The sequence below is a fragment of the Hyalella azteca genome, unplaced genomic scaffold (genome assembly GCF_000764305.2).
Source record: "Hyalella azteca isolate HAZT.00-mixed unplaced genomic scaffold, Hazt_2.0.2 contig5386, whole genome shotgun sequence".
NCBI lineage: Eukaryota > Metazoa > Arthropoda > Malacostraca > Amphipoda > Hyalellidae > Hyalella > Hyalella azteca.
In genome coordinates this window covers 1,300,884-1,323,248 of record NW_025935579.1, presented here as the reverse complement: position 1 = coordinate 1,323,248, position 22,365 = coordinate 1,300,884, and the positions used below count along the sequence as shown (strand labels likewise).

The following is a 22,365-nucleotide window of genomic DNA, read 5'->3' as shown; positions in this document are numbered from 1 at the left end:
CAAAGCAAAATTATTGAAAATTTTTAATTTCATTTAGGGAATGCAAAATGTAATAGCACAATGATTTTCATAGAATACTGAATTCCCTTTGACTTTTTACTTCTATAAAAAATCAATTTTAAAATCTAAAAACAATATTTTGTGTATTTATATGCAAATTTGCTTCAGGTTAAACAAGTTGAACTTACTATTTGATAATCCCAACTACGCATAGGCCAACCGCACTACAAAATTGTGTTAACAGGTAAAAGAACAAAAGATATCTTACTTCAGAAAGTCGACTTCCAAATAAACAGTATAATATAATCACATCGAATTATTAAACAGATATTTACTGTAATTTCGATTACGATCTCAAAGCCCAAATTGAAATTATTATTATTGAAATCGTAAATGTAGAGATAAATAAATCTGATAAGTGATAAACAACAAAGGAAGGGAACATAGAGCAAAATATGAGCGAATTTTTATAACGATTATAAATGTGCGACACGCAAAGATAAACGGTCAACGATTTTAGATATCTTTTCTTGTCAGCAGCCAGCCTATATATAACTTTTCTGGCCAAATCTTGGTAACCCGTCGACCACGTATCGTTAATTGATGTAAAAATCTGAAATAATTCCGTCCACAAATTACTGTTATTATCTACTTATTTTTTCAAATTTGAATAAAATCCGTTCGTTATTGATGGATTTATGGCTGGTTGAGTTGAAAATGAAGTTAGGTTTTCCGTATTAATAAAAAAGTAATTGATGTAAAAATCTGAAATAATTCCATCAACAAATTATTGATATTATCTACTTGTTTTTTCGAATTTGAATACAATCCGCTCATCATTGATGGATTTATGGCTGAAAGAGTTGAACGTCAAGTTAGGTTTTGCATTCGAGTGGGCAGGCCAGTTCGCATGCGAGTTCGCTGAAGTGTCGATTCGGCGGTATCTTACCGTATCTAACCGGATGATTAAAATGAATTTTCATGAATTTTTTAATATTGACCTAATTTCTTAAAAGGAAAATTAGCGAAGCAAAATAAACAAATATAAATAAATACAGTCTAAATCTTCAATGTCTCACATATCTTTATAACAAGCGGCGGTACAGAATTTTTTCTCTTGCGATGAAAAAAACAGCCCTTCTACCTAGCATAGTCACCAGAAGACTCACAATCGGCACCGGTAATGACGAACTAAGCACTTTTCACCCGCAAAATTAACTTGTGCAATATCACTTTGTTTTTGCATCGCACAAGAAGCGCTTGCACATAAACTCCTCAAACGGTGAAGTGAAAAACTTTCTACCGGTACGTGATTACGTATCCCTGCATCCAATATTTTGATCGTTCCTAAGGAGCATACCAAGTAGGCCATAGGTAAAACATTATCAACAAAATCATGCAAGGGCAGAGTTTAAAAGATCTCAGGCAGTCTGAGGCACACGTTGGCTCCGATATATATTTTTCTGGTAAGAATACGGCTACTCTTCAGATGCCCTCATGGCACCAGTATTCAAACTTCCACTGTGACTGTTTTGACGAAATTCACCCTCCTGTGATATTTACCCTCCTGTATGCAGTGCGCGGCTGTGAAGGCTAAAACCATACAACTTTTGGTCAATAGCATTTTTATTAAACGCATTTAATTTAAGAGTAAGAAGTATTAGTCTTTTTACGTCAGGCTACATTTATTTCCATTAAAAATTAAACTATGTAAACTCGCAAGTCAAGAATACTTCGCCTTAACAACATCATTGCTATAATCAGAGAGATCGACAGCAAATAAAGTCTAACTTTGATTTGCGCCAAAACTGGTAGGAAAATTTTTCTGACAGAAAACATTCAACTGAAGATGTATTTACCTGTACAAGTTCCTGACTAAATAAATACGCCAGTTGATCTCCACAGCAAAGAAAATGTGCACTGCGCAGGCAACTTTTACCCAGAGAAATGAATCACTTGATTAGAACGCTGGGACCTACAAGTGACCCAGGCTGTTGATACTGTACGGCGAGAAGCCCATGAATTATTTACGATATAAATCATTATTTTCATCTGACACTCAAAAAGATTCTGATGTTAAAAATTCGTGAGGTTCTTCTTGCTGATCCGGATTGCTTAGAAATCTCTCCTACACCTCTCAACAGAAAACAATTAGAATTATAGAACACAGATCACAATCGGATGCATTACAAATAAGCAGATTTAGCAGATTTTAGCATGAGAACTTAAAGACTAAAATTAGTTTTATTGTAAATTTTCAACATGGAAAATCAGAAATATTACAAACATTGAACGAAAGTCAACTCTAAGCATGTAGTACAAGCTCAACTAAATTCGAATGTAATTTTCAGCGTTTCCACTAATATCCAACAATATATATCAGACTTTACGGTGGTGTACAGTTTAGTGTAAGTTTGCATGCATGAGCTTCAAACCTTGAATTAGGTGCAAGCTTGCAACATTCTATTAAATTTGGCACATAATCACAATAATGTTCGTTTTGGTACAAGTTTGCATTCCAGCATTTAAGTTTTACACAAGCTTTTGTTGGTGTTCGAGTTCGGCACAAACTTGCATTAGTGTTTCAATACGGCACAAATTAGCACTGCAATGTTTAAGTTAGGTACGAGCTTTCATCGCTATGTTAAACTTTGGCACAATCTTGCACAACTGCTCCGGTTTGGCACAAAAATTCATTCAAGTTTGGCACAAAAATGTTTTGCTATTTTACATTAGATGTTTTTCCGGTACAAGATTGTTTTACAGTGTTAAGTTAGGTACGCGCTTGCATTACTGTGCTTGAATCCGGCACAAACATTCGATGAAAGGTAAGCGGAATTATAATGAAATTGGTCGTTTGATTTTTAGTTGTTGAAAGTTTGAATAGTTGGCCGGCGTGATGAGGTTTCGGCTTAGTGGATAAAGTTTCGATCCTAACAGGACATTCGTTTTTATTTCTGTATTTGAACATTCAAAATAGATAAAATAAAAAGGAAATATTGACGATGATATATTGATATTGACTGATACTAGAATCTTCTGGCAAGCGAGTATTTGGAAAGAATCAACAAATCATACATGAATATTTCTTTACAATCTCAGTCACTTGAGTAGTATTAAGCAAACTATATCTGCAACCCGCAACTTTTCTAAACATTTCTTTAAAATGCTAGGTTTAATTTGATTACAGCAATTTTTTAATCGTTTTAAGTTGTTCCGGAAAGAAAAAATAGAGTTTAATGCACAGGACAAGCATTGAGAAGAACATTATGGAGCCTGTACATGTCAGTCCAGTCCGTCCGCGCGCTGTCCATCACGATGTTGCGGATGCAGCCACGGAAGTTGTCTCTGGACTTCAGCGAGCCCTGGGGCGCGTACTCTGCAACGAATAAGTGCGTGTCAGAGGCGGCCTAGTTCTACAACTGCAATTACATCACATTTCCGTGGACAAGCATGGGCAGAGCCGGTGGATTGCTGGTTTGAACACCAATCAGCCATGATGGTACGATTAGTGTCTTTCCGAATGGCCGCGATAATTTGCGTTACTAAATTGTTTAGAGGTAAAAATTCAGTTATTCGTACATTTAGCAATTTTATGTTAGTATACAAGTCCATTAGTATACAAATAAGTGGTTATGATATAAAATAACCTGCTTTCATGCATTTGAAAGTACCAAAGTTCCCAATTAATAATTGATCGAAGCCCATATATTCAAAATACTTAATAGAAAACTCCTTTGGGTAGCTGATCAACATGATATAAAGTAAAGTATGATTATAATTAGAATAAAAGGCCCCTGAATAAAATGAACAACAATCATGCTCATCCGAAGCACAATTGCAGCGCGCTCTCTCAGCCTTATAAGTCATTCTTCATTAAATTCTATTCTAAACACGAGGCACATTACCTGGCAAGCCCCCGATGAAGAGCGGCGCCTCAACCCAAATCCTCTTGACATCGTGGGCGCCGTTGAAGCCATACGCCTCTGGCTCGTCGTCGACGCGCAGTGTGATCGAGTCTTTGACAAAGTGCGCGCGCACAGCATGCCACGCGTTGTCGCACACGCTGAAGCGGTTACGGAAGCCCACGCGGGCACCGAAACTGTGACCTTTGCTTACAGTCACGTTCAGAACCACCTACGTGGGAATGGGACAATCTTTGATTAGCGGATGCGTGGATCAATAAATAATTCAACTATCCTGAATTTTTCGCCGAAAACGCTGGATGTCATTGTTAATTCGTTGAAAATATACTAAATGATGATTGTAAGAATCAAAATGTTAATGTCAAGTATTAATTTTTGTATTAATTAAATAATACAAAAGTATTAATTAATTAGTATTAAACATTTTTTAATACTAATTAATTAATTAATTTTTGTATTAAATTTTGTAAAATGTTTATGGACTTCGGTTCAGTCGAACACATCAATTTTTTCCAAAAGAAGGCTAACAACAATCACATGTACATTATTCGCGTACGCAGCATAGAGTATTATTCACTTCATCATAAAGAGTAATTGATCCTTGGGAACATTGTAGTCCGTAGGAGAAATGAGATAAAAGTTTTTAATCGTAACTCACGGCGCCGTTGACGAGCTCGAGAGCCAGCGAGGTGCCCTCAGAAGGATCAGCTACTGAGAGCAGCACGCCATTGAGCTCCCACGTACGGAACTCGAGGGCGAACTCCAGCACCGGCCCCACACTGAGCTCCGAGCCTGGGGCGGAGGGGGAGGGGTCAAAACTGAGGCGTGAAATTACGGCAATGAGTTAATGGGCAAATATGGGATCAGGGATCCAAAACTTCCTGGAAAAAGCATTGAATTAAAAAATAGAAGGTATAATAATTTTGATGAATACTGAAATTTATTACAGGAAATGCATAATTTCAGCGCTGAGATAATGTTACTCGAAATAGAAAGAGATCCCTACAAAAATTAGTTGCAGCTTCCTCCGACAAGCAGTGAAAATTTCAAATGCGTACTTATAAAGGCAAACAGAAGATTTCACTTCTTAGGAAGCTTCTGCTTATGCACAGACAACTGCGAGGAAAAGACTAACTTTCCATAAAAAAAACGCAAAGAAAAGAAAATGGATGTGTCTCCACGTTTTAACTTTCCATCTTGAGGGGACAAGTGAAGTGAAGGCTCACTGTTGTTGTAGTTATTGTTCGTAACGGTGGTGGCGACTGGAGATAGGTCGATGATAGATCAAATTTTCAGGGCAGTAAGGCCACAGGTACGAACATCACTGTCGCGCTAACTTGTCGGAACCATTGTTTACATAACACAACACCTTGGGCAAGCCAGGTACTCATTCTTCAATCAGAAGCCGTATCTTCAAAAATAGTTTCGAGTTCGTAACTCAGTCAGCAAATCACTGACGACTTTCCAAGATTGACAGTAGAGAAATTGGTTGCTCCGTGTAATCAGGCCGCTACGTGTACTCAGGCCGCTACGTGTACTCAGGCCGCTACGTGTATTCAGGCCACTACTTGTACTCAGGCCGCAGCGTGTACTCAGGCCGCTAGGTTTATTAAGAGTCTGGGGTACCGGTCGCGGAACTCAGCATCGAGCCCGGGCCGCAGCCGCTTGTAAAATTCGCTCGCTCGAGTTTCTGCCTCAGTCCAAAGTTGGCCATCCGTCATCTGGCTGCGCATTCTCCTCCACTCCACGCATACTGTCCACACTGTCTCCATTTGTACTGATAAAAATTTCTTATTCATTTTGCGTCCATTATTGTGTAGAACTTGTAAAAATAAAACTTGTAATTACCGAACGATTTACTGCGAAGATTTACTACGAACGATTTACTACGAATGCTCGAGCATAAATACCATAATTTCATGTCAACACGTCGAGGCATACATTTTCATTACTTTTTAAAATCTCTCGAGTTCCTCAGTTACCGCAAAATTTCTCATCTTAACTGCAGACAGCGGCTTATTTTTCACTAGTACATAAACCGTTTGCTGCCAATGGGAGAATTTCAGTGCACTGCGAACAGTATCCACTGGTCTATTCTGATCATTTAGACTATTCATGATTATTTGCAACAACGATTATTTAGTTTCTTACGCAAATAATAGCCGGCTCAAAACTATTTACGCACATTGAAGAAAGCCAGGAAACTATAGTTTATGTCGGTAAAATTATTTTAATTATATTAGTGATATTAATCTGTTCACTTATTGAATGATTTTCAAAAAAATGATTACTGGTTACTTTGGAAGTTTACTGAGAGTTTCCTCTGCTGTCGACGCGAATAAAGGAATGCTGTGGATAGGGGAGGCTGTGGTTTCAAGAGGTGGGGCAGCGAACAGTAGGAAGGTGGGGCAGCGAACAACGGGGGACTGAATAATTGAGGGAGTTGGAGGAAAAGGATGAATGTAGAGAGGAATTGGTGAATGAATTAATTGCTTAAATAATTGGGTCATGTATCGAGTGCGCGTAACATATATGGGACAGAGATGTATGGTTTATTAACAAGTGTATTATTCAACGCTCCAAAACTAAGTAAAAAAAATTGAAGACAGACTTATTGTACACTTTTAATTTTACAACAGCTTTTATTTTACATTACAGTCTCATTGTCTTTCCTGAAACCTCTGTTATATGTCATTCCTAGTAATGATGTAGTCTGTTCATTAATATTATATATATTTTTTTATGTTTGGAATACTTCGTCACTGTTCAAAACAATGAACAGTCTGGGAACTGGTGAAGAAATAAAAGGCAAGAATAATCGAACGCCTCCTCTCCGAACGAAGGGGAGGTTGGAAGTTATTTATTGCTTTTAGCCAGTGGTCGTGTCAGAGTGTGGTGTGTCCCCTCGTCCCCTCACCTACCTTCTATAACTATACATAACTGTATAGTATGTATAGTTATACTATATCTATATGTATGTATATGTATGTATACTACTATAACTATACACATTAATGGACTGACTGACTGGTATCATTCATTAATAGATATTGTAATATAGCAATGTTAACTAATTTATAATTTGTAACATTGAAATGCCATCGGAGGAAAAGGGAAAAGGGCAAGGGAAGAGGGCTTGAAGCGCCAACTGACTAATTGGCATCCCGTGGCCCTTTTAAAGTACTGTACGACAATCAAGCGATGGTGAAACGACTGTCAGGAATACAAAATTTAGATGGATACAATTATTTGAAATAATATGATCGTTCATGTTGTAGTAAATGACAACTTAATAAACATGGGAACACGCATCGTAGCTTTAAAAATTATATATCTAGATTTTCCTCTTTCATTATCATATGAATCATCCTATTACAATCACAATAATAATAATTTGAATCAGTAATTCAGTATGACAGTAAGTCAGTGGGCCGAGTCTGACATTAATATTAAAAAATTATTAAGCGATGGCAAAGTATTGTTGAGGGCTCCTTTTAATCATGAAATTTTTTTACAGAAATATAATGATATGAATTTAAATACATTTCTTAGCAGTTTGTAATGAATTTCTAACATTTAAAATTTCAAGATCGACATGAATGCTTCCATGATTGCATAGTACCATATAGGTTTAGAATTCAATATGCTATATTCTAGCTCATTTAATTCAATAATTTGCATTAAAATAATCGTTCGTGTGGTAGCAAATGGGAAATTTTATATTAAATTGTGCTGTTTATGCATTCATTCTCTTCATATTTTAAAACATTATTTCGATTAACTCTTCGTAATCATCCTAACGCATGATGCTCATTTACGATCACCTTAACAACATTTTTATATTATTGAAGATGCATGGAAACATTCATCGTTAGTTTAGACCCGTTAAAAGACTCCGCAGCTTCAGACAAGGGCTTTGAAAGCTGATCGAAAGGAACTGCGAAGAGAAGAGGGAGGGAAGAAGGAATGTTTACCTTGAACGACAGAAGATTTATTGCCATAGCGGTTGGCTGCGCCTACACCCAGTACGACAATGGGTCAGGTCTTGCTTAAATCTACGGAATTTTCACTCACCACTAATAATGTCGACTAATATCTAATGCTAAAAGAATGATTCAAAAATGCTTTGTGTAGAGATCAATGAAGAATAAATAGTTAAATTAATTTGTGTCGCGAAAATGTTAGAAAATGTTGTCGCGCTAGAAAAATTCGCTCATTTTACGATCTTCATATGGTTTAAAATTTTTGTTCATGATAAAAGTGATAATACATAGTTTACATAATATATCTTACTGTCCGTTAATTGAAAATAATTAGCCAGATCACCATTCCAAATTTCAGACTTGTATCTTATTTAGGAGGAGAGTTATTGGTTGCCTTCATTGTTAAGAACCCTCATAGGGATTAACGCGCCTGGCGGCCGCTCCACCGGCCTCTTAAGGATCGACGTGTACTTAAGCGAGTTGTCACAATACGTCCCTAGAATAATGCCTATAATGGCTGAGTTGGCCAGCTTATAATTCAAGTCTCACTGTATATGGCGTAGGCGTCGCCAGGGAAGTAGGAGCCTGGCTGGACATGAGCGAAGCACTGGCCCACCCCCACCAGATGGTCAGCGCGCGTCTTCTGTGGGATGTCCCAGCGCTCCGAGTTGACGATGAAGTTACGCAAGCAACCTCTTAGAGGGTCCATGGGCTGCACGGGGACAGGCAAATGGCTCAATAAAATATGTTTATTATCTTACTTGATGAAACAATATTAGCTCAATTAAATAGATTTATTTTCTTACTTGGAGTATCGATATGAACTCAATAAAATACATTTATTGCCTGACTTGAAAACAAAAATAAATCTTTCAAAGCATTTAAATTTTTGCACACGAATAATGAACAACTAGACAATTTTACACATCATCAGCACCGTTTCTTATTAATAAAGCCTAAAGAAATAAATAGGCAGAATCTAATACTATTATTAGATTGTTATTAATAATTGTTATTATTATTATTATTATTCGAATATCGTTAATTATTAATATTGTTATCATAATATTATTAAAAACAAATTTAAATTGTTGCAAATAATACATATAAACAGAATATTTCACAGCTTCACAGGACATTGGGCGCAGTAATTTCAAAGAAAAAATGAAGAAGCCGGAGCAAAGTCCTACCTGAGTGTGATTGGACTCCGTGAGAGTATCGGCAAGTCCCCCGATGTAGACTTGCGAGGTCTTGACGATGCGACGGGGGACGAGGGCGCTGGAGACTTCGTCTTCAGAGTCCACAGCGAGGAGCATCGTCTTGTCTTGCTTCTCCAGCAGCACCTGCGCCAGTCGTTTGAAAAACGCAATTTAAATTACGAGAAAGAATTCATTGACTTTCTTGCACATACATGATTTCGCATGAAAATAAAGTAAATCTATATTAACGATTATTACCTTCGTAATGATGCTTTACAGCACAAAATATTTTTTAAATGTAAATTAATATTGATCAAGTACGAAATATAATTTTACATTCTCAGGACTATTTCTGCAACAATTTGCAACACAGAGGAAGCATAGCTGACGGCACACAAACTACAAAACAACTGAATATTTGAATAAGATATCCCGCACCACACACGAGCATATATCTGATATCTGAAGCAGAGATGGGCACAAGATATCATACACCACAATAGAGGGTATCATAAAATATCATGCACCACACTGCAGCTGTTGGAAATTTCCGATGTTCTTAAGTTGTGACATTTTGGATTCTTTTTCTCCATACCTATCGTTAGGCAAGGGTTTGCAAATAGCAGAGTTGGCATTGTAACTTGATGGTGAGAGCACTGATCTTGTACGCGTTTCGGCAGTCTGTTTTTAACGCCATACCTTCTTAATTCTATTTTTTGTTAGAGTGATCACTCTCAGTTTTCATTATGTTTATTTGAGTTTAAATGCATGTTCGCTCTTGCTTTATTTAGGAGGCAGATACCGACCTAATCTTTGGCATTGCCCTTTACTGTGGTATAACCACCTTTGCCGTAGGCTTATAAACTTAAGTTAAATTCCTCGATATATATTCCTACCCAAATAAGAAGAACCGAGTTCTTCCAGCTAAATTTATTATTGCTTCGGAATCTGCCTCTCCTTCTACTTTCAAAATTGTCCCTTATATGCATGGCCTCTTATTTGCCTCTTAAAAGTGTTTACCGCTTAGTCGCAAAAGATTTTAAGGTGGGTTCAAGAGGTTGCTATAAACTTGTGAAACAGCGTGATATAGATTAAATATTAATCAAAAGCTTTGTAGGTCGACTGTTTGCATGAGTTTGAAGCTATTGTTTAGCTTACTTCCCATAGAATAACTATTACTCTGGTGGTCTCCGTCTGCAACTTTTTTGACTCGAGACCGCAACCACTTAACTATAATTTCGCTACTTGCCTGTTTCTGAGGTGTGTGGTTTATTGTTCCATTATTTGTACATGTCGATTATTGAAATATTTGAGTCATATGAATTAACTTTCAATAGCTGGAATCTAAAGGCTCTGTTTGTTTATTTTACAGTTATGTTGGGTCGAGTATTCATCTGTTACGACGAACCTGTACTAGGTCGACTAAGCTGTTGGAACTTATTTTCGGACCGATTGTCAACGAGCTTGACTTAATTCCGGGACAAACTGGATCCGAGAATTAGTTTGCTAAATAAAAAATTTTTCTGGGAAAACCTTTGTTTAAGCCTAACACAGCGTGTCATAACATATCATGCACCACACTACAGCGTATTTTGCTATTACTTATCAGCCCCCAGGACCGCCTTACCTTCTTCCACACGCCGGAGTTGAGGCCGGACGCCCTGGAGATGACGACGATGGGCTCACGTCGCCTCCTGCCGTGCGTCGTCACGACCACGCGGCCGTTCTGCAAGCTCAGCGTCAGGAAGCCGCGACGACGTCGACGATGATGATGGCTCACGTCATCGCCGGGTTCACGCTCAGGCTGACGATGAGCAGTCATGGTCAGCAGGAAAAATAACTATCTTTATAAAATGATGGAGACTAATAATACTACATACGCTAAAATTCGATATTTATTAATAATTCGAATGTTTAGATTTAAGTGTAAATGAATGCATTGATACATCAATACTACGGAACTCAGTTGATGCAAATAACTTTAATAAACTGACACCGCGCTATGTGTAAATAAAATGAATGATTTATTTTAGTTTCACCTGAGCATGGAGGAAGAGTCCGTTAGGATGATGTGTCCTGAACTCGAAGGATAGACTGAAGTCCTCAGCGAAGGTGGACTTGGGGACGGGGATGAGGGCGTGAGAGGACGGAGTGTCGCCAAACTTGAGGGCGCCGTACTCCAGCGTGTGCTGCGTGGGCGGCTGGCACGACTCTATTTTCTGTTGAGGATGAAACGGGGACACGAAATTGATGAACGAAAATTATAATGAAAGCTTAGCATCAACATTACAACTTTACTGTCATTTATTGGAAAATCTTTTCATTATAATAATACTATTAAAAATTTAACATCAATTTTTCGCTGCAGAAATATAGAGCGGCTAGTACAGAATAAAGTATAACAGTAACAGATGGCTTCACCTTGACGAGGACAAGTGAAAAGACACGATCTGAGCCCTCTCGTAGAGTTAGTATAGCAGGATTATTTTAACAGCTATGCAAAAGTGCGTGAAATTGTATTAAAAGTATACAAGTATACAACGAACTAAAATTTTTTTAAATCTCTTGTAAAAATAATAATGCGCAGCAACAAGTACTAAATTGCGCACTTTTTGACTCTCATGGCCTCGAGTAGTAAAAAATACAAAGTCTGCTACTTACCGAGTATGGACATTTTCAAAAACAGACTAGACGAAGCTATGCAGGAGCATATGTTTAGTCTTAAAATGGCTAGCAAATTACGGACCAGGCAATAAGTCCAGCAGCTATCTCAATCAATCGTCATTTATGGAAAGATCGGGTTCCAAAGGCCGGATCCCATGTGAATCAAGTCACGAAAAGTTTCAAGAATTGACAACAGGCCATGGGCCTATTTCTTCAGTGCCGACACTTCTATTCTATTCTACATCAAATAAATAATCTCATAGCAGCATAAAATGCAAGTGTACCTTGACATCGCGCTCCATGCCCCGTATGGCGTTGGCGGGCAGGTCGCCACAGCGTCCGATGTACACGCCTTGGAAGCGCGTCGGTCTCGTGAACGACACCACTCTGCGGCAACAGTGTAGTGAGATGTGTAATGCTGACGATGTAATGAGGTACTTGATGTAAATAACTTAATGAGAGCTCAGATATTAATAATTTAATTAGTGGTTAGATGTTAACAATTTAATGAGAAATCAGATGTTACCAATTTAATGAGATGTTAGATGTTAACAATTATAATTTAGAAGTTAGATAAAAAAAATTGAACGAGATGTTAGATGCTAATGATTTAATGAGAGATTAGATGTAAAGAATTTTTTGAGATTATAGATGGTAACAATTTAATGAGAAGTTAGATTTTAACAGTTTAATGACAGGTTATCTATTCGACTACATCAGCGGTACGCTTCAAAACGGTATCCGATAATCTATTCCATATCTGATACTCTTCGTCGTGTAGTACATTAAACCATAGTGACGAAACTTGACAATCGCAGCCATTTCACTTAAAAACGGGCAGCTTGACGCAAGAGACTAAGACGTTAACCAAAGTGCAATCTGTGCTTGGAATACAACGATGTGGGATATATTCTTAACGTCACCGCATTATAGTTTAATAATTTGATAGCACGGTGAATATTACGCTGCCGAAGTTCAGTTTCAAAAATAAATTCAGCAACGTAATCATTATTATCTATGGAGCACTACACTGCAAAGATTAAGTAAATCGAAATTCCGAAATTAGACGACCAACGTACTTATTATTGACGATGACGTCACGGATGCATCCCTTGAAGGGCGCCGTGGACCCGACCATGGAGACGATATCGAGTCCCTCAGGTACGCCGCCGAAGTAGAGGCCTCCTTGACTGGGCCCTTGAATGATGGTGCCTCGCCGGCTCAGGCGAGTCACGTTCACCGCGCGGTCGTTCACCAGCAACGTGATTCTGGACAATGAAAGTTAACAGGATTTAATGACATGTTGCACTTGTACTGCATGGGATGGTCATAGATACGTGTCATTTCAGTGATTCAACCTTACTTGATTTTCAATGGAAAATTCAATGCGAACGCTTAAATTTTTGCAGGAATTTATTCATTTTCACGAGGACTGAAATAAAGCATCTGGATTTTGATTAACGACAAAGTTTCTGCTGACTCGCTAAGAGTAGAAACAGGAATGTCAAGTAATACCCACTTCCTGTTTTCCCTGAGTACGAAGAAGGAGTGCGGCGTGCCATCGTTGAATGTTTCTCTGGACAGAAGACGATGTCTGTTGTCGCCGGCATACAGACGCAGGTCCAGGTGCCCCTCCACCAGGCTCACTGAGTAGAAGTCGGGTGGGTGCTCCCGCATACCTTCAGGCAGCGGCTACGACAAATGTGGGACAATTCAACGAAAAGAATATTAATTATAAGTAAATTTCTGTTTTTTTTTACTTCCGATTTTAATAGTTCTAACACGTAAACTAAGTTAAAATGCACCCTAGTGCAGCTAAAAATTCAGTGAAATGAATATTTACTATAAGTAATATGTTCATGTATTTATATTTTTTATTCTAATAACGATTCATTTTTAAAACGGGGTCTCAAAAACAAAGAGGAAATCTGAAATCCCAGTGGAACGACTGCAAGAAATTTGAGGACTATAATGTTTTTAAGGTAATGGAAAAAAACATGTCATTAAAAACAGGCGTAAGATAAGCCCTTGAGGTTGAGACGTTAAACTTTCAGAACGAGAACAACCATAACTGCTGGACAAACCGGCCTAAGGCTAATACAGCATAAGAATCACTCAATTATCTCATTTCATTAGATGAATTTATATTCGCACAAAAAATCTTTGGGTTTTAATTGATGATAGCTACAAGTGGGTAGAATTGTTCATAAATTTATCATTTAATCCATAAACTGAAATTGTATTCAGGATTAAAAAATATCAGCTCCGACTTTATGGTAAGTTAGTAAACGCATGCATCTTCGAGTGAAGCAAAACTGAAGTGCGTGCAAAGAGAAGGTCAGGATAATTATAAAGAACAACAAATAAACAGGCATGCAGAGAAGCAATGAAACATTCAATGCAGCTCTCACCGTCTGATTTCTCAGCTTCAATTAATGTCAAAATTAAGAAAAATTGTACAGGCACATGCAGCGTGTTAGATACACGCGCTCAGCTGTAAGACATTGTCGAGGTAGAGTTCAGGTAGAACAATAGCAATATTAAATCGCAAATCAAGACCTATGCTTGATATTGAAAGGGATAAAGACAGAAGACTAAGAGGTGTCACGAATCACGTAGTGAAAGAGTGCGTAGTCAGCTAAGGACAATTAAAAATTGATTAAAACAACATGTGTAATTTGCAAAACAAGATAGTACGCTAAGGCCGCTTAATTTATTACCTACGCGTTAAACGGACAAACTAAAATAAATTTAAGGCTTTTTACACTGCTGATATTTAAACATAATTGGCTTACAGGAGTTAGAAAACAATTTTTTTCTCACAAAACGATTCGGCAAATTTTTAAAACAAAACAAGCAAAAGTTCCTATAAAAACAAACATAAAAGTCCAATAAAAAGTTAGAAGACATTGCAATAGATTGAGCAAGCCATGCAGAAATACTTGCGATGAATTTGCCTACAGATGGCGCTGTGGTGGCAGTCGCCATGGCGTCGGAGTCACCACCCTTGAGGAGAAACACCACACGAGCGTCAGTTGCCTACGCGCCTCGAACGAATATCACCTCAAAACCATGACAAGTTAAGTCGACTCGTGTTGTTGGAATTATTTAAAACGATACGGTGTTGAACAAATGCTGACCTCGCATGCAAACGAAGTTAGTAATTTCCAGAGAAGTAGTGTACTTGAAATCAGGAAAACGAGTTACTTGAGCTTCACGTCGTCGTAACGTGTATTATTTTTGCTTAAATTTGTAATCTGGATTGTTTGAATGCACTGCGGTTCATGTGTATTAAAAGCATAAGTTATTTTAGAGATTCCGACAATGCTCGAACTGAAATTACTTCATTTGTCATCATATGGTCCCCCTTTCAAGTTACTGTTACAAAAAAAACCGTCGGATCGGCGTTTCAGTGGCCGGCTGTACGTGAAGCGGTAACATGAAATGAAGCAGTTTCATTCAGTTTAAGTTGGCAAATTAAGTACAAAACATCGTGATCGAATTTTGCGAGACAGCAAGCCACTAGAACGCGGGTCCGATCGTTTTTTCACCAGTTTTTCGAACAGTGAGCCCTTAAGTCTTCGTTCACTGTAAATGCCTTGATACAACTTCTTCAACCAATTTTTTGATCAATTAGTACCATTTAGACAACAATACATTTGTTACAGTCAAATAAAGTACAGTCAATAAAGAACAGCGAGAGAAATTATTAATATTGAGTACAGTGAGATAACGCAAGTTAGATGAACATTTTTTTTGAGATTCAATAGGGAAAATTTGTGTTCTAAAAACAGATACGTAATGGTGTCAAAAAATATTGTATCAAGTTGATTTCCTTAGAAAATTTATATCAGTTTTATTGTAGGAGATGATAACTGAGAAATTAGAAGTGTTATGTTGTTTGACAGGAACCATTGGTCAACACGGAACAAAATTCGATCAAAATCAAAATACAAGAACTACATATGTTTTGTGTAGATAACGCCCCCATGTCAAATTGTTTACGTTGATATTTTCCAAAAGCGAGCACCTCTTTTCCCCTACAGTGCAGTGTTTTCACCGACGTTGTGTAGAACAAAACCGATGTTAAATTTTTCTTTGGCGTTACAAAAAACCTAGAAAAATCCCGGTTGGCGCAAAGTCATAAATTATTAAGCATAATGGAAGAATAAATATCAGCATTGGCCAAACGTTGCGAGGCTGCCTTACGCAGTCGATATTATAATAAAAATTAATTATTATAATTTTGGTAATTCAATTTTTGCTTCACTCGTACGGAGGTCAAGAACCTTGAAACCCTGCAATTCTCATTATTGAAAAAGTGTTGATACTGAAAGCTTGAAGCTGAAGAAGATCAACTTTTATTAATAATGATTAAAATGGTAACGAAGTGGGTCAGGGAATAACTGAGTCACGGGAGTGGATCAGGGAACTGGGTGAGGGGATACCTGAGTCAGGGGATACCTGAGTCAGGGGATACCTGAGTCAGGGGATACCTAAGTCAGGGAATACCTGGGTCAGGGAATACCTGGGTCAGGGAACTGGGTCAGGGAAATGGGTCTGGGAAGTGAGTCATGGAAGTGGGTCAGGGAAGTGGGTCATGGAGGTGGGTCAGGGATATGGGTCAGAGAATACCTGTCCGACGAAGGTAGAGAGCAGCAGCAGGGCGTCGGCCTCCATGGTCTGGAAGGTGAAGCCGAAGTTTGAGTCGCGGCGCAGCTCCTGCGAGGCGAGCTCGATGAAGCCATCGCCGCCCACGAAGCCAACCTCGTCCAGGGGCTGAGCGAATGATAATAATTAAGTGCTTACAATAGAAGGTATTAGGCATAAAGTTCTACATTTTATTGAGTAGAATTCAATTTTATTGCAGTAAAGAATCGAATGCAGTTAAGTATGCGCGGGGCGGCTGCGTGGTTAAGAGGGAATTCGTAGTTAAGAGGGTTAAGAGGGAAGTTAAGTTGGGAATTCGAGACTCGCAATTATAGTTGTGAATATACCAGTCAAAATCGGCAAGGTAGCCAGGTGCTTACAAATCGGCGACAGGCCAACCTGACTTTATTAAAGCTGTCATCACTATGGTGTTTTTGGTGCCATTTTATATTAAGCGCCATGTTGAGTTACTTGAATTCACTCTCAAGACTTTTCCTGGTAAGAAAAATCACTTAGTACGATTCTGTGCACCATTGTTAGATTTTTATCCATCCTATAAATCGAATACTTGTGACAAGGACTCAGGAACATGGCAATTGAATATCCTACTGAGCAGCTGTTGTTAATCTTACCTTCTCAGAGCAGGAATTTTCTATGCCGTAAAACTGGCCGTCGGTGAAAGGGTTGCGTCCGGAGCCCTTGACGGAGAGGCTGGACATGCAGCCCAGCATGGACTGCAGGACGACCTGGTCACCCCACCTGCAGCAGCAATGTTGGGGCTCGTGCGCAAAATTTAATTTTATAACAAATCAGTATTTAGACCGTTTAGAATTTGACATTGAGAATTACTTGTTAATAAAACCAAAATATTGTTTATTTAATCCCATTTCAGTGAAGAACTGAAAACTATTTAAAGGAAAACCATTTTTGGGAAAAATTTTCACTCCAAGTAATCACTGAAGGCCACGTCAAATAAATGTGGTTGCTTGAAAAAATCCAGAGAGGCAAGCAATTACTAGATATGCTTATATACGTCGAAAATGTAAAGATCTAACCTTCTTCTATCGAACTGCGGATCAACTCCACCGAAGTAGAAAGGCTCCATGTCGAGATCTAAATCAGTGCCCCCGCTGACAGTGGCCAGCTGAGAGTCGGAGCCCGCAGACAACTGCGCCATGTGCTTGCCATCTAAAAATAAATCTTCATATACAAATTCTGATATTAACAAAAAAATTGAAGTAAATGAAGTCTCCGAGAAACCCTATGCTTTCAAAATTTCTGCTAAAAATACGCGCATTTTGTCAATAATAAAATCCATGAGGAAAACGACTTGAATTAAGATAAATCATGAAACACTTCAGAGTTTCAGGAAATTATTTCTCTCGGACTACAATGGCTTTAAGAAAGCTATAGGAAGAGACGGATGGTTTTGGTGGAAATTGAAATATATGACAGGATCAACTTAACAGAGCAAAAACATTAAGAGGAAAAACATTAAGATGGCAAACATCAAACCTGTGGCGATGTTTGAGACGGTCGCCGTGATGGTCGTCATGTCGGCAACATTGTTGAGACGTTTTTCAGATTTCATGACCAAATGCGTACGCTCGTCGTAATGAACTCTAAGAACAATATGGCCTTCCTCCACCGTGATGCTGATCAGTTGATTCTGTTGAAGAAAATTCAGTCACAGTAAAAGTCGTGTACGGACGACCGATGTCATGTTTTCAACTCATAGACATTATAAAGTGCCGTGTAAGGTGCGGTCAATGTCACGGTTTCAGCATTTCACAATTACTCATTATATATCTCGACGACATTGTTCTTGCACAAATATGCTTCATCAATCGCTTGCGTAATTAAACCACAATAAATGAAAAACTAATTTTTACCAGTGCGATAGATGACATTTCAAAAACACAAGTAATTTATGGCAAAAACGAAATAAGGAGAAAATGCCGATTTAAACCAGATTAGGAACATTCACAGATTTGTTTATAAATAAAATCATGAGGCAACAATAAAGAATAGACAGGCACTTACGTTTCAACTCTTATTGCGCTTACTTATTAATTAATAGACAAAACAATTGAATTGTGCGACTGATACGCGAGAAGTACGAAAAATAAACTGCAAATGGCAGAAATAAATATGTTTTGGAAGTTTATTATTTAAATAAAGCGATTTGGGTTAGTATTATAGCGTTGTAAACGACGCAGATAGAGCAATATGAATAGATGAAAATTCAGCCTCTCCACAAGTCCGTCTTGATCAAGTCTGTATCTGTCAAGGGCAAGACACTGCCGGGAGCTGAGAGTGAGCAGTGAGCACCTTAGCTTCGTTGGTGACGAGGAAGAGCAGTGCGTGCTCGTCGAGCGTGATGAAGGCGAGCACGACGGAGTAGTACCGTGGCCGGGAGATGCGGGACGGGTAAGGCTCGCCCTTGAAGTACCCCATGCCGTTAAAACCGAACGCAATCTCGTCCTCCTGGCGAGTCACGAGCTCCACGCTGATGTAGGACATGGGCGTGTGAAGTATTGTATAAAGTATTATAACTACGAACTAGAGCTCCACCAAATTTATAGGCAGTTTCAAAATACAACCATTTGTAATGACAATAACAATTCCACAGCTATCGGATGTGGGAAACTGATCTAGTTAAAAATATGCCTATATTAAATTAAATTATAAATTTTTTAGTGGAATATACAACACTAATAAAACACATCAAAATTTTACATTTAAGAGTAGAAATTTAAAATCTCTATTTTGAATTCAACTACTTATATTTTTAACTACGGTACTCGTAATATAGTCCAAATTGCAAGACAGCGACGCTAAAGCTGCCGCTGCTTGCCAGTCGACACGGCGACACGCACCCTTCGTTGCAGGCCGCGCAGCCAGCGCTGGCCGTGAAGTTCCAGAGGCCGAGGTTAGCGCCGTCGATGGTGGCGTAGTGGAGGCAACCCGCGAACTGTGATGTGCTTAGTCGCTCCAGCGCTGCGGGCGGCGCCCCTCCTGCACACCATACCAACCAATGAAACATTTCTTATGACAGGCAAAGGCAAATTTTTCATCGAGAGAATTTCCAATAAGGAACACGATAACCAATAATTGGTACCTAAACCTGATCGGTTTTCTTCGCAAAGGAAAACACCGGCCCTTGCAAAGAAAAATTTTTCACCAAAAAGGCTTCCCAAAAATAAAGACTTTAAACAAATTTTAAACCCTAAACATAATCTGTTTTCCTGACCAAGCCAGACGCCGGATGAGCCTTGCTGCAGGTTAATGTTAGTGAAGCCAGGCGGCGACTGATCCTGTACAGGCTCAGCGAACTGCAGCAGCAGCGGCAGGCCCTCGGTGTTGGCAGGCCGGACCTGCAGCTGTCCTATGTTGCCGACCCGACGGAAGTCTATGTGGTACCTGTAGACATGATGCGGTCAAGCAATAATTCAATAATTAATAAAACCGAAGCAAATTCGGTGCACATGAAATGATGAAAGATAAACATAACACAACGAACAAATTATTAAAGTTACTTGAAAACCATATACAAAGTATTTTAAACTAAAAAAATTATATACATAAAAAAATCAAAGGAAGTCACGATACTAAAAAGCAGGCAGCGTCTCAAGTATTACCATCGCTTGTCGTTGGACACGGCGGGGGTGTTGGTGAGCAGCTCCAGGGGGTGACGCAGGGTCTGCGCCCCCCCACCCACGTCCCACGTCACCTGGACGCGCCTGTTGCGCATCTCAACCGCCACGAACTCCGACCCGTTGTTGTTGCCCATGTAGAGTATGAGTGCGTTCCTGTCACGCATGCGTGTCATTACATGTAGAGTATGAGTGCGTTCCTGTCATGCATGCGTGTCATTACATGTAGAGTATGAGAGCGTTCCTGTCACGCATGCGTGTCATTACATGTAGAGTATGAGTGCATTCCTGCCACGCATGCGTGTCATTGCATGTAGAGTATGAGTGCGTTCCTGCCACGCATGCGTGTCATTACAAGATCTCAACTTGAGGGTATAGGTTTAAAAGCTAGCAAGCCGTTGTATGACTCCAGGTCCTGGGACCGAGATGAGATATCTAGTAACTTTGTTAACGTATAACAGTCCTTGGTTTAGATTGCGAAATATCGTGGCCTTAGACTTCGAACATACACGATGAAAAATCATTATAAATTCACGTTACTCTGAAATATTCACGGAACTACACAGTGCGCTATTGAACTAACGTTTTTTTTTTTGTACCGATGTATCGTAGGTACCGCACCGACCTTTCTTCTTCATTTGATGAATGAGAAATGAGAGGCTCGATCTTATAAACAACTTCGACTAGATATGCATTTACATCAATGAAAATATTAAAAAAATAGAAACAATGTTACTATTGTTGCTCAAACACAAAAGTTTAGAATAGAGATTTCTTGAAGTTTTGAACTGATGATGAAGGCGAAAGTTTTTCATGAAATTTTGGCGATATGTACTCAGTTTTTTATTTGCTTTTAAATTCTGGGCCAAGGATAGAACATTCAAATTACTGCTCAAAAATATTACACTGAACCAATTTTTAATGTTATGCAACATTGCTGAAGACTAAACAATGAAATGCAACATGCTAGTGGACGTGTTGACGTAGCGGTACCTGTGATTAGTGTTGATGGCGTAGCATAATAATTCTGTTGCATAATTTGAATGCTATGCAACAGAACATTTGAATGTTATGCAACTAAACAATGAGATGAAACATATGATTTGACGTGTTGACGTAGCGGCACCTGTGTTGAGTGTTAATGACGTAGTAATTTTATTGTATAATTTTAATGTTTTGCGACAGTTCTGGCAAGTAAGCAATGAGATGAAACATTCTAGTTGACGTAGATGAGCGGTAGAACAGAGAGCAGAGTGAGCGGTAGAACAGAAAGCAGAGTGAGCGGTAGAACAGAGAGCAGAGTGAGCGGTAGAACAGAGAGCAGAATGAGCGGTAGAACAGAGAGCAGAGCAATATAGCAGGGGGCCGAGTAGATAGCTGAGCAAAGTGAGCAGGAGAGCCGAGTAGAGGGCAGAGCAAAGTGAGCAGTAGAGCAGAGAGCCGATTAGGGACAGCAAAAGCCCGGATTTTGAAAACCATATTTCTAATCAAATATTGGAAATAATTTCACTATAACAAATCACTCGATAATTTTTAAAATGTCGCACCTCGTTAACTGGCAAAAATAAGACCCTTATGACGTGCATTTGACTCAGAATGATAGAATGACTTTCTTAATATTGAAATTTGAAAGAAAGAAGAACTAAGTAAGTACTAATAAAAAACTGCGATAGGGAAAAAATTTCTAATTCAACTACACTGTAATCAATCCATGATAAAATTAAAATTGATCAATCGACAGGCGTGAGCGGGTCTTTTGTTCTAAACTACTTTCGAACACGAAAATTCGAAATTTATCTTACGCTTGGGCTAATATTAGCGCTTAGGTCTGTCACCGGACGCCGGCCGCAACTATTAAACTTGTCGGAATGGTCAGAGCTCCACGGCCAAACGCCGGTAATTATCTTGTAAAAAGTTCAATTGCACTTTATTGCACTGGGATTCCGTTCATTAAAAGTTCGGTGACACGGTAAAACTTAGTTTTATTTCAGCAAAGCACTTTAAAGGGATACGTTTAAAAAATAACAGAACAAGCACGATGGACATTACACTGCTTGATGGAGCATATAGAGCACAGCCACACAAGAACTAGCGTTGGAGCACCAGATCGCTAACGGAGGAACGGAGCTAGGTGTGTTCAGGCTAGAACCTCACTGAAGGGCTGGCGGGACACGACTAACTACCTGACTCACAGCCGCTCAGACCTGACCCTGCACTACGTCGTTCCAACGGCTGTAAGGTCTGATTCACATGTTACAGACGCAGCTTCGCCAGACGTAATAGAATA

The 22,365-nt window shown here is 38.9% G+C and overlaps 1 protein-coding gene across 1 annotated transcript; it reads right to left on the bottom strand.

The window, feature by feature from the left end:
* Positions 1–1,608: 1,608 nt before the first annotated feature.
* On the bottom strand, positions 1,609–21,222 carry LOC108668941 (laminin subunit alpha-1). Its single transcript, XM_018156205.1, has 20 exons — positions 21,205–21,222; positions 20,064–20,234; positions 19,676–19,845; positions 19,302–19,440; positions 18,754–18,931; positions 17,938–18,091; positions 17,478–17,610; positions 17,055–17,181; positions 16,408–16,551; positions 14,734–14,778; positions 13,292–13,464; positions 12,852–13,040; positions 12,057–12,159; positions 11,148–11,327; positions 10,736–10,912; positions 9,100–9,252; positions 8,459–8,621; positions 4,585–4,718; positions 3,909–4,137; positions 1,609–3,379 (listed from the first exon to the last, which is right to left on the bottom strand). Exons 2-20 carry the CDS (start codon positions 20,213–20,215, stop codon positions 3,237–3,239), a joined length of 2,886 nt encoding a protein of 961 aa, XP_018011694.1. The 5' UTR covers positions 20,216–20,234; positions 21,205–21,222; the 3' UTR covers positions 1,609–3,236.
* Between the last annotated feature and the right edge of the window lie 1,143 nt (positions 21,223–22,365).